Here is a 14,205-nt window from a genome sequence, read left to right on the forward strand (position 1 = left end):
CCTAGCTACCATCCTTAAATATCTTCCTCCTCCTTTTCCTCTTGTTTTCCTTCCTTGCATGTCTCTCACACAACCTCATTTTCTTCTTGCAACTTCTTGCATATCCTCTTACGTAACCTATTACAACTCCTCCTCTTCCCTGCATGCAACAGGAAACCAGCCTCGGCACTCTGTATTCATCCAGACTTGCCCCTGTCACATCCAATTCATTTTATGGCGATGGTTGTGGATGCTGCTGGAATGTGGCTGAATGTTGGTAGTTTAGAGGAATGAGGGCAGATTAGGGCGATGCGGTGAGATTAGGGATGATGCAGATAATAAATGATTAAGACTATATGCTAAATGAGGGCTGTTTAGAGAATGAGAGCAGTTTAGAGCGATGTGGTGAGGTGAGACGAGATGCAGATAACAGATGACTAAGGGGTATGTCCTGAATGAGGCAGCTTACAAGAATGAGGACAGATTAGAGTGGTGTGGTGAGATTAGGGGCCGTGCAGATAACAGACGTCTAGGGAATATGTGCTGAATGAGGGCAGTTTATAGAAGCTTAAAGAACCTGTATGAAATAAGGAACGATTCAGATGATTGAAGGAATGAGACAGATAACTAGAGAAAATATGCAGAAAATGACAGACGTATGAAGAAATTATATGGAACTGAAGACTACTGTAAACGATTTAAGTAATGGTACCGATTATTGTATAAGAGATTTGAGGGAAGAGGGAATGTTACTGGAGTGTGGCGAGATTAGGGATGCTGAAGATACCACATGACTAGAGAAAATATGCAGATAATTATGAAGTTCAGAGATATTATATGCAACAGGGGAATGATGCAAAATGATTGAAGTAATGATGCAGATTACTGAGGATTGGAGGAATGAAGAAAGATTAGAGAATTGTTGGGAGATTAGGTGGGTTAAAAACGATAAGACGCGGCGATACAGACGTGAAAATTTGGTGAAACAAACTGAGGAATTCCATCCATAAGGACAGCCAGAACGTATCAGTATGAAGAGGTTTTGGATAAGGAGATAAAATATCGTCTAAGTTATTCACAGCAACCCTTGAGGACAGTAAAAAGAAAATAGACTGGGAAGGCAAATAAATTACCATAAACGTCAGTTTCTTGACGATACAATTCTTATCAGTCAATCAGGGAAGGAACTACAGGAATGACTGCTGACCTGAACAAGCAGAGTCTGAAAGTAGCCCTGAAAATGAAGTAGACGAAAGTTATATATTAATAACAATAATGTTCAGTCTCTTCCAGTAAAAATAGGAGATGAAGAATGAAATAAATAAAAGCGGCATCGTTGTGAAAGAGTTAATAGTTCGGCCAAGTGTTACAGCCGAGTATTGTTAAGCTCTATGTAAGCTTAATTATTTATACATTTAACTTCACTCATACAGCCACAGAACACTTAATATGCCATATCAGCGAATACTGATGGGAAACTTACGACAAAAATATTATTTCTGATAGTAAGTCACTGCTAAAGAATGGGTTACTGTAAAATATGGTTGATAAAATACGACCTAGCAGAGAGAGAGAGAGAGAGAGAGAATCTTATAATCTGTCAGTGCTATGGAGACCTATTTACCGCAAACCTTTGTTAGGAGAAAAAACGCGACAAAGTAATATTGACAGTGATAATAATGAAGTGCTACAAATATTTACTTACCGAAAAAAAGGCAGTACGTTCAATAAAGTGTTTTCTGATAATATTTCAGTGATACAGAGACCTGCTTACGGAAAGAAATGATTAGGCTAACCAGTTCAGTCCAAAGACTCTTTATTATTATTTTTATTTTTATTTTCATTATTATTATTATTATTATTACTATTATTATAATTATTGTTGTAAGCCTCTCCCCTTACGGAAAAAATGATTAACCAGTTCAAACCAAAGACTCATTATTATTATTATTATTATTATTATTATTATTATTATTATTCCCATACCTTCATTCACCTTAGGATACATATTTTAAACTGGAGGTGTTAGATACGGAATGGATTTTGGTAACATCTCCTCTACTAGGTGACCCTCCAAGACTGAACAAAATCGTCTGTCAGCAGAGAGAACAAAGTAAAATAAAACGCTCGGATCAAAGGGGTTACGGTCCTTTACATAATCATCCCCAGCTGGCCTTCCGAGATACATATTCTAGGCGGCGTAAGGAGAGTTCGTGGCACTTTCTTCTAGGCGATTTATTTTTATGATACAATTTAACCCTCTTGTGCGTTAATGAAATGAACAATAAAAAAAAAAAACTTGATGGGCTGCATACATAACAAGAAAAGGACACATCAGGGTTTAATACACAAAATAAATCGCTACGAAAAAGGTGCCACGAAGCCTCCAGTGCCACCTGCTATACGGGCCTGAGCAGGAACCCCGCGTTACTCCGCCTTATACAGCCTATATCTCGGTGTCAGGTTAGATTAATATATTGCACCCCCCACTTCATGTCAGCTGAGTATGGTGCCTAGTATGTGATGTCAGCTGAGTATGGTGTCTAGTATGTGATGTCAGCGAAGTATGGTGTCTAGTATGTGATGTCAGCTGAGTATGGTGTCTAGTATGTGATGTCAGGCGTGTACAGTGTCCTCGTATTCTGTGTGTTGTTAGGCAGTAAGTAAAGGTTTGTGTGGTATGTGTATGTATAGAGAGATGAATATTATAGCGTGTGTCATGTTAGGATAGCTGAATGTAGTGTCTCCTGTGTGATGTCAAATGAATATGGTGTCTCCGATGTGACGTCAAATGAATATGGTGCGTCTTATGTGATGTCAGTTGAATACGGTGTGACCTGTGTGATGTTATATGAATATGGTGTGACTTATGTGGTGTCAAATGAATATGGTGTGTCCTGTGTGATGTCAAATGAATATGGTGTGACCTATGTGATGTCAAATGATAGTGGTGTGTCCTATGTGATGTCAGCTGAATATGATGTCTCTTATGTGATATCAGGTATATATGGCGTGTCCTATGTGATGTCAAATGAGTACAGTGTGTCCTATGTGATATTAGCTGAATATTTGTCTCTTATGTGATATCAGCTGAATATGGTGTCTCCTATGTGATGTCAGCTAAATATGGTGTCTCCTATGTAATGTCAGTTGAATGTCACTGTGTCTCCTTTGTGATGTCAGTTGAATATAGTGTCTTCTACGTGATGTCAGCTGACTATCACTGTGTCTCCTACTTGATGTCAGTTGAATATCATAGGACAGTGTCTTTTACGCATTGTCATCGAATTCGGTGTCGCCTACGTAATGTCAGTTGAGCAGTGCTTCCGTACACGAACACTGAGAACTTCAGTACATGCACTTCTCTTTCAACACTCCCATAATCCTTCACTACACAGGAACCCAGCGTCACATCCTCCTTTCCGTCCTCAATGTCCCGGCCCAGCCCTCGCGTGACGTTAATTGCCCCCTCAACCACAAAAGAAACTGGCTCCTAAGTGGCTGTGAGGATGAAGGGCCACGGAACCTTCCACTATATGGTTCGAATATCACGTCAGACTTGAATATTCTCGTTTAAGTACACATCCGTGTTTTAAAGCAACGCCATAATACGACAACTCTGAGCACCTTAAGACCCTCGGAGGCAATGGACGAACGTTAGGACTGTCTTCTGACTTGCGCCGGATGACTTTATTATGACCACTTTCAACGAGTGTACTCACTGGAAGGAAACCCAGGGCTATATAACATTACATTTATCTGTCGATATACCAGTCTATCTAAGCACCCACCCACACACCCACCCACACAAACACACACACACACACACACACACACACACACAAACACACACACACACAGACACACACACACACACACACACACACATTACATACATACATATATATATATATATATATATATATATATATATATATATATATATATATATATATATATATATATATATATATATATATATATATATATATATATATATATATATATATAGATATATATATACCTACAGTAGATGTATATAATGAGGGGGGGAGATCTAGAAGGCTGGCATTCCAAAATCGTTCGAGATAGAGACTTGAAATTTTCAGGAGTGATATATCTTGGTTGCAGGCTTCTTTGACCACACACAAAAAAAATAATAATAAATAAAAATCCCAGCACTAACGTCACACTGGCGCCCTCTGTTATTTTTTTTAATTTTTGCTCTCCTGCGCAGTAAAAACTACGGAATCAATTGCTTTCCAAATGTTCCAGTATGTTGTCGTCAACACATACAAGTGCACCGGGTACTGATACTGAGGTCCAACAAATTCTTTCTGACATATCGAGGAAAATCAAAATGGCCGTCTCATGCCTGAAAGTGCAAAATCGGAAAGTATTTGGTCGATTTTGACCAAACCGGTGGAAATGTAGTGGGTCATAAGTGAACATGATCAGCATAGTATGAAACCATCACGTTGATCTCAAGGTTACTGATCAAAATCCGTAAAAACTGATGAGTCATACCAAGAGTCCCTGAATATTAGCTGTACAATGAAAAAAGTATTTTCATCTGCAGTGTGGGATTCTTTGAAAACTGATTCAGTAATTTCAGAATTCTAGTTATTATCCATCCATCCATCCATCATCCAATCCTACGTTGCCCCGTGAGGAGCGTAGGAGGCCGGGGCTAGGCAAGTTGGTCCTGACATTTAAGATGAGAGTGACTAGCCTCACTCATCCCTGAGTGGCATTACGTGAGCAATAAACCCCAACCATCCCTTGGATATAAACCTTCACCGGCTCAATCCGATTGGAGTGCCGTAATTACCCACTAAACCATCAAGCCGCCATTATGTTATTATCATCACCATTATTATTATTATTATCATCATTATTATTATTATTATTATTATTATTATTATTATTATTATCGTCGGCAACATCTTCGTCATCACCATTATCATTAATATTATTATTCATTTCTTTCATTCATCCAATGTACACGAGGTAAGAAATACCGCCTTAATGCCCATTCGTGCTCACACTGCCGTGGACCTGAGCTGGCTGGTTCCCGACGACAAGAGGCCGCAGTAATCAAACGTTTAACCCCTTGTTCCCGAGCACTGCCTCTGTCTCTTCACTCACCACAAGTCTGGCGAGGCACTGTACTTGTTACGCTTCTTCAATGAGATCTGTTGGCAAAGACTTGTTCTGCTGGTAACAAATCTTTCGGTCGTTTCTCGCTGATACTAAAAAATGTACTGCTGTTAATCTGTTTCAAATTATGAGATGATCAAAATCGTCCTGCACAAGTAACAATAATATAAAGTCTCCATCGTAGGGGAAGGGTTAATGGTGACTGTTTTTAACCCTTTTACTGCACGTGGTCTCTCTAAACATGTATCATATCGTGCGAGGGCTACACTGTATTGATGTACGTACGCATGTATAGGCTACAGATAGGCAGACACACAGATTGATAGATAGATATAATACAGATATACAGAAACATGAATACGAAGTCCATACATTCTCGGTCTCCCCCTCCTCAACCCTGCCACCAACGCCGCAGCTACACATTCTCCTAGTTTACAATTTCACCATCTGTGAATGTACAAGTTACCATAAGACCATTTTGTTTGGCTGAGGGGAACTCCTGCAGTCAAAAGATTAGAAGAAAATTACCTCATTTAACCTTTGGACGATTGGAAATTCACTCAACTGAAGGAAATTATCTAGGTGTGGCTTGTATAACAAAAAAAAAAAAAAAGTGCGTCCATGGCAGAAAAGGTCAACATTTAATTCTGCAGGAGTGTCACAGATCCACACCACCTCCAAGCCTGAATGACGAATGCACTTACAGCCAAACCCAAAGCATATTTTGTTTGTACGGTGTAAGAACAGAGTCTAGGCCCGTCAATGTACAATCAAATAAAAAAAATTCCGTTCGCCTCTCCTACCGCTTTCTCACTGCTAAATTCATAGATGCCTGAATCACGTAGTGGACAAAGGAGCGTATTATCACCCACAGATGAATGATAATATGCACCTCAGTCCACTACGTCACATTCAAGAGTCCATGAACCCAACGACGAACAATGAACCAGACAGGAGAGGCGATCGGAGTTAAGTGTTTGAATGTACCAGGCAGCATTATGTACGTGAAAAGGCTCCGGTCGCTTCATAAGTTCATTTTGCATGTGGCACAGGGGCTTCGTGCTTCCTCTGAGTCTTCATATTCTCTTGTTTGCTATTTATGCTGTCCTGCATCAGTAACCTACAAGAAGATCCCGAGGTGTAATATGCTGACTAAATCGCTAAGGAAGAGTTGTTACGCAATCTCCAAGGGCACTTACAGTACGTCCCTTGGTAATGTGAACCGATACGACACAGCACAGGGCCTTCTCCCCGTCCGGCGCTTTAAACCACTAGACCACTATTTAGTAGTAGTAGTAGTAGTAGTAGTAGCAGTGGTTGTTGTTGTTGTTGCTGTTGTAGTCCCAGGTTCATCTGAAACGTAAACCTGGTAGACTGCAGGCTCAAAGATGACCCTCTCCGGCAGTTTACCATCCTCCTTTCGCGGAGTAGGGAGGTAGTTCAGAGACGTTTGTATAACCAGGCAAATGAGCGACCTGGTTATATCGGTGCCACCACATGAAGGCGTCCCTCTCCTGCACCACGCATGACTGAACACCCACCACACAGACCCACTCACCGCTGGATACCCGGAGTCGGCTCACGTAACAGCTCCAGTGATGACTTGATCGGTTCTGCTTCAGCTCATCAAAGGGACAGTGGTCTTGCTCTCGTATCGCCCCTCACTCGCCTTGTACCTTCATCACGGGCGCGTGGCACTGTAAAGGTTTAGAAATAATACTTAATACAATAATGATAATAATAATAATAATATAATAATAATAATAATAAACTAAGCCACTTATAAACACGTAGATTGCAGATTAATGAAATGATGATACTTTGAAATAATAGTAATACCATTTACACACATGTAGAAAAGAGATTAATGAGGTGTAAATGATTAGGGATAGTATATGTGCTAAGTATACCAGCAAGAGACGAATGTAGTCCAGTGCAGACTAATGAAATATACGCTCTTTAATATACCATACTTCTTTATAATTGACACACATCAGTTTCTGGTGAGGTGATACAAAATATTCCATAGCAGACGTGTAGCCAAGCAACCAAGTTATTTATTTGCAGAGACAGACAGAGAGTCAGATAAATAGATGGTCAGGCAGATACAGGTATGCTTAAACCATTCAAACTGTTGGACGTATTTCTACGAATTCGGTGACAAAATCGGTCTTACTCTGTGTTTTACCAATCAATGTTTCGACTGCACAAGGTTCTTCGAAATCTTTACCTGATTGCCGTTGAGGTTTTTCTCGTTGCAACATTAAGGTAATATTGGCCAAGTTAACCCTCTGACGACGACAGATACCTATTCCTTCTAAGACAAGGTTATTTTATTCAGCTTAGAAGTGGCCTCTTGTCATCTTAGTGTTAAAAACAGACTCCACTACCCCTCTGACGACGACTGAAGTCATAATTATTTTATTTTTCCTACTACCAGGCGATTCTATTCAGCTTAGGAGTGGCCTCTCGTCGTGTGTTAAACGAGGGTGCTGAGTACAGAAATGTTTGCCTTCCCACCTTCACATGATCCTACTCAGCTTAGGAAAGGCCTTTGGTACTTGAAATTAAAGAAGGCTGTTATAAACCCCTCTGATTTGAAAAAAAAAAAAAAAAAAATCCTAAGCTGAGCAATATTGTCTGGGGCAGCGGGAATATATCTATACCTCTCTCCCTCCCAAAATTTATTTACTTATTTAGTTATTTTAAAGACGTCTTTGTAGAGAAGGGGTAAACCAGTCAGAAACATTTTGCTTCGTTACACCTGACTTTCGTCCATATTCCAGCTGAAACTCACACTTATCGTAGCTCCTAGGGGCAATACACCTTGAAGAAAGTAACATGGAATTGGTCTTTTCCCCCAGTATTAAGATATATGTTATGTCTAGGCGTTAAGCAGGTCACTTGTTGATGCAGAAATACAGAAATCATTACCTCGCTGAAGCTGAATTTCTTCCTTATCGTAGCATCATCTTTTCTTCTTAACTGCTGCACCAGCTATATTTCTTAGTTTTCTTCCTTACTGCACCGTCATATTTTGTCCTTATCACGGAGTCAAATTTCTTCATTTAGGCAACCTCATATTTCTTCCTTATTGCAGCGTCAAATTTCTTCCTTATCGCAGCGTCAAATTTTTTCTTTACCATAACGTCACATTTTTTCCTTATCTCAGCATCATATTTCTTCCTTATCGCAGCGTCATATTTTTTTCCTTATCACAGTGTCATATTTTACTCCTTATCGCAGCGTCAAATTTCTTTCTTATCGCAGCACCAAGTTTCTTCATTATCGCAGCGTCAAATTTCTCCCTTATCTCAGGATCACGTTTCTTTCTTATCGCAGCGTCAAATTTCTTCCTCCTCGTAGCTTCATATTTTTTCCTTATCGGAGGGCCAAATTTCTTGCTTATCGCAGCGTCATATTTCTTCCATATTACAGCGTCAAATTTCTTCCTAATTGCTGCATCAAATTTCTTCTTAACTGCAGTATCAGATGCATTCCTAAAAATTTCTTCCATATTGCAGAATCACACTTCCTCCATACCGCGCAGTCAGTTGTTGTCTGTAAATATCTTTCTTATTACATCAGATTTTCCTTGTCACAGCCTCAGATGTCTTCCTTTATTTTCTTCCTTATTGCAGCATTAAATTTCTTTCATATCACGACATAAATTTCTTCCACACTGCAGCTGAATTGTTGACGATAATGTTTAATTTCTTCCACGCTGCACCTGGATTTCACAGTATTACAGGTGAAATCATTGTTTAATGCATCATTTATCTTCCTTATTCCAGCATCAAATTTCTTCCATAATGCACCCAAAATTCTTCTTATTGCATTAAATATTTCTTCTCACTTCGGCATCACACTTCTTCCATATTGCAGCATTAATCTCCTATGTCTGTGTTGCAGGTTACTCGCTGGTGCACGAGTACTACTGGTGCGCGCCCTTCGAGGTGCTGGAGGGCGTCACCACGGGGCTCCTTTTCACGGCGGCAGTGGTGTATGGGGCAAAGCTGTCATCGAGAGCCAACGCCGCCACCTTGCAGGGCGTCCTTGCCACCTGTCATTATGGGCTCGGTAAGCTTCATCGTCCTCCTTCACAGACATGGATATTACCTGGTTAACCATGGTCACTGGTGGGCTTTTGTCGGCGTAAATGAGTGAGGGAGTTTGACTATACTTGGGTATAACTCTGTGTGGCATTTTGGTTATACTTGGGTTTAGGGTTGTGGGTATGAGAGGGTATATGTATGGGTGTATCTGGGTCAAGAGGGAGCTTTGGGGTATAGCGGATGTGAGTGTATCTATATGTGAGAGGGTGCATGTGGGTGTGTGTCTAGACGTGGAAGACTGCATGTAGGTGTGTGTCTGGATGTGGATGACTGGGTGTGGAAAACTGCATGTGGGTGTGCATCTGGGTATAAGGGGTTGCAAGTTACTGAGTGCTCGAGTGTAAGAAGGTATATAGGGACTGAGCATATGAGTGAGAGCGGGAGTTTTTGGGTGTGGGCCTGAATGAGCATATGGGCGTGTTTCTGAGTGTGAAAAGGTGTATATGAGTGTGCATTTGGGTGTGAAGGGTTAAAAGTGTGTGTGTTTAGGTGCAGGATGGTGTACGTGAGTGAGCATCTGAGTGTGAGAGTGTTTGTGGGTGAGTGTCTGAATGGGTGTATGTGGGTGTGTATCTGAGTGTGGAAGGGTGCATGTGGATGTGTAACTTAGTGCTGGAGGGTGTATGTGGGTATAGGAGGGTGCTTGTGGGTAATGATCTGCGAAGGTGTATGTGAGTTTGCATCTGGATGTGGAAGAGTGTATGTGGGAGGACATGAGAGAGTGTGAGTGGATGAATGTGAGAGGTGTGGGGGTGTATATCTGGGAGTGAGTGTGTATGTGGGTGTAAATGGGTGAAGAAAATTGCTTTAAGGTTTTTGTTGGTGGGGATGTGAGGTGTGTGGATATATGTGGATTTAAGAGGGTATGGAAGGGGGTTTGTGGGTATAGGAGAGTGTTGGAGTGAGAGAGTGAACGTAGGTGTTTATCTGAGTGTATAAGTTGTGTGCGGATATATGTGGGTGAGTGTAGCAGGCATATCAGGATATGAGAGAGTATGTGGGAATATGTTGAGGTACAGGTGGGTTTGGATGCACTTGGACTTAAAGGATGGGAAGTTATTCTCTAGTTGAATAAAGCCCTCTGACAGTAGCTTGTAGAAAGTGGTTATGACATCTCACATCCTGAAAGAGTTAGCGAACATTTTTTTTTCCCCGTTAAGAGCATGGGAAACCCCTAGTAAGCTGTATGAAATTGTTTGGTGCAGCTGGAATAAAATGCTTATTCTTTACGTCCTGAAACGGTTAATACTTTAGATAAGTTTAGGTTTTCAAGACAGATCTGGATGAAAAGCATTTAGTTTCAGAATGTTAATTGTTTTAGAAAACCAGTAAAGTGCGCTTTGCAAGCCCGCGACGAACGAGCGAGCGCCATGTTATCACAATTTCCCTCCGATTATTATTATATTATTTCTTCATGATGGTAGCTAAACAATTAAAATTATACTGGAATGAAAGACATTCACAGACACACACACACACACACACACACACACACACACACACACACACACACACACACACACATTCCAGATTCCAATGGGTTCCTACTCCTTTACAGGTGAGTTTTTAGCTGATAAAATTTATTAAATGAATGCATCGCATGCAGTAAGAATTTCAACTTTACATCACACAGGAGTAAAGTTATTAGCTTCTGATTAGCGTGACAGTCGGGTGCGGCCGAATAAATATTAGCTCATGAAGTACTTTAGCTGATTTTGGAAAATACTTTTGACCTTTTGGGAAGGAATGATTTTCTCAATTTCATGGTTTTTCCATAAAAAGTTTGTACTACACACAGTGTAACAACAAAATATATATAAATGACAAGCGTATTGTTGCACGGTTGCTGACAGACCTGCGTAACTTAGAAAAGTGTAAATGCGATTTGCAAAACAATGGTCCTGTTGCTTCTGTAGGTGTTATGCAGAATATCATATAACTGATTACCTTTTAAATATTGTAGGTTAATCTTTATACCTCTACAGGTAAGAGCGTGGGCAGCTTACTGGGCAGCTTCTTGATGGCCACCTTCAACGCCCGATTAGCTTTCCAGATTTTCAGCGGACTGGCCCTAATCTCAGCCTTCTTCTACTACCTGGCGGGCAAGTTAATTATCATACCACGCCAGATGAAGAGGCTGCGGCGCCAGCGAGCGATCATGGACATGCCTGTAAAAATAATCTCAAATAGTGAATACAAGAAGCAGAATAGGAAGTATAACCGCCGGGATTCAGAGGCCAACGGTACCCCTACGAGGAAAAAGAGGCAGTCCCCCCGCCCGCCAAAAGAGAACGTACAGACTGTCGTGGAAGAAAACTGCACCTTGAACGAGACGCAAATGACAGACCTACCAAATGACGAAATTCCACAACAGAACGAAATAAATGAGACTTCACCAGCAGAGAACAAGAGCACTGAAGCCAATCACATCCAGGAAGCAGAAAAAGAGGACATAGAAGCTCAGAACAAAGCCAATGAAGACACAGCAGCACAAAGTAAAATGGCAGAGGATGTTGACAAAACTGTTCAGGAAAAAACTAGCGATCCCCCTCCTCTGGAAAATTCCACCTCGTCTACTAACGATCTCCCACCTCTGGAAAATTCCACCTCCTCTCCCAACGATTCCCCTGTTCAGAATGATACTGATAAACTTGACAAAGCTTAGTGTCCGTCCCAGCATAAACTCAGCAACGTATTTGTTCTCCAGTTTGTGCTGCTGTTGGTTGTGTTGCCCATTGTAAGTACTGTAGTGTTAGACGACTAAATTTTAAATAATTAATCTCTTTTTAAGGTACACAAACCAATCGCCATAAATGGGGGCAGTGTTGATTTGGAGCACAGCTAACCTCTTCACTACCATAGGTGTCGCTTAAGCTGAATACATTCAATTTATAAGAACACAATACGAGTATAAAAGACGCCCAGGTACTGAAGGGCTAAGAATTTAAAAGGACAGGAAAAGAAAATACCGAAACTGCTCCCCTTCACCCTATCTATTTTCCCCCATACTCTAGGGTCCAGATTCAGTGTCTTATATTTATTAAGAGACATGAATTCTGCTAGTCGCGACATGAAGGTGTGAGAAAGATGAAGACAATGTGAAGGAAATTGGAAAAAGGGAAAGCAGCGAAAAAGATGGGAAGAGGCGATGGAATAGAGACCCCGATGAGGAATGAAAGGAGAGAGGTAGAAGGAAACAGGTGAGTTAGGGCCGGAGAAAAGGTGGTAAGAAAAGGAAAGGTACTGTGGGTAATGCCTATAAAGCAAGATGCAACCTACTGCCTTCATCTTGCCTTCAACACTAGCGTCTCCTCTGATGTAAAGCTGTTATGTATATACGTCCATTACAAGCTTATAGGGGCCCGACCCATGCATTGTCGTATATTCTGATTTGCTGTACAGTCATATCAAGACCCCTTTAGGTTCCGCGTTGGACCTGAGTGATATTTCTTATGTGTCGGTGTGTCAGGTAATTATGAACAACTGTAACTTCAGAATGATACCAAATGATTTTACTTTGATGAGTGACATAAGGTACAGAACGTACAGTCACTGAAACAGAACCTACAGTAGTGTTTCAAAGCCATAAGTCCTGAATTTCAGAATGTAAACCCCAATGGGAGTTTCATTTTTTTTTCCTCCTTAGTGTCCATATCAGCATTTGCTCCGGAAACTTAAAACTCTGTCCTCTTGGGCTACGGAGATTCCCAAAGCCTTCTTCCTTAGCTACCGCATTAGTTCTGCATATTACACCTTCATGGTATCTTGTAAATTAATTTGAAGAGTTCCCCAGAAGAGTTCCTGTAAACTTATCCAAAAGAGCACTGAACACGACTGAGACGCAACGGTCTAATATCATGGAGCAAACAGTTCAGTTTTTCATATCAGTGGTTCAAAACCTTGGATGTGCTGAGGAAGTCGTACGGGCAGCTGCACCTCACTCAGCCATTTTTTTTTTTTTTTTTTTTTTTTTTTTTTTTTTTAAGGCGGGAATGGGGGCTGGGATGATGAAAATGATGTTATCTGTATATATTTGTTGTGGGTACGGTGTGCATCAGTGACATATGAGAAAGGATATTAATGTTAGAGAGAGATCAACTGATATGGAACAGTTGCTACGGAATCCCCGCCAGCATGGCTCTCAGTGTTTTAGGAACAGCATTGTTCGTCACAGGCACAGACATTGCTACAAGCAGGGGTCGCTATGCTTTCCATTTTCCCCTCATTTACTGTTTTGTGCGTAGGCATAACCTCCCCGTTCTGCCTAGCGAGTATTGTGAGATCTCCATAAACATGTTTACTACTACATTAAGCAGGACATAGTAAATGAAACATATTCAGGCTACTTATTCACAAATAAATGTTATTTTTTGTAAACCAGTTGATTCATCCCACCCAAGTTCGTATCGAAAATCATATTAATTCAGGCTAAGGGTTTTCAGTGATAAGATTAATTTGCATTTTATTTTTGTTACACTGAGCTAAGCCATTCATGAGCAAATACGGAACTATAAAAGAGGTCAGTTCTTATGACGACTGGTATTAAAATACTACTTTTCAATCCGTAAGCTGTGCTGCATTGTCCACAAGATTCATATTTATGAAAAATCATTTGCCAAACATTTTGACTCGAATACATTTGTTTGTCAGTGATATAACGTTGTGACACAAAAAATAAAAAGATAATGCCTATCGTACAACATTTTCACAAGTAAGACTGACGCTGACGAGATGCCTGCGCGTGGTGGCGCTGTGCTCCCTGGGTGAAGCCAGGCGTCCATCCGAGCCAAACCTCATATTTTCCTGCACCTTGCCGTTAGAGGGACCTTGGTCTGACACTAATAAGGTGCAATGTGCCACAACGAGGTGCCCGATCCCTGCACGGAATATACTGTACAATACCTGTCGGACGGCCCCACAGAAGCATTTGCTTACATGTGGTCGACGGGTG

The 14,205-nt window shown here is 40.9% G+C and overlaps 1 protein-coding gene across 1 annotated transcript in view; it reads left to right on the forward strand.

The window, feature by feature from the left end:
- LOC145419065 (uncharacterized) overlaps window positions 1-12,125 on the forward strand; it is a 35,970-nt gene extending 23,845 nt beyond the window's left edge. The window contains exons 7-8 of the mRNA XM_080287313.1: window positions 9,052-9,219; window positions 11,240-12,125. Coding sequence (XP_080143439.1) covers window positions 9,052-9,219; window positions 11,240-11,919 — 848 coding nt within the window. The 3' untranslated portion in view covers window positions 11,920-12,125. The remainder of the gene's footprint in view (window positions 1-9,051; window positions 9,220-11,239) is intronic.
- Window positions 12,126-14,205: the final 2,080 nt, after the last annotated feature.

Source organism: Coenobita brevimanus, chromosome 14 (assembly GCF_032717465.1).
Source record: "Coenobita brevimanus isolate Jiangsu-jjx chromosome 14, ASM3271746v2, whole genome shotgun sequence".
NCBI lineage: Eukaryota > Metazoa > Arthropoda > Malacostraca > Decapoda > Coenobitidae > Coenobita > Coenobita brevimanus.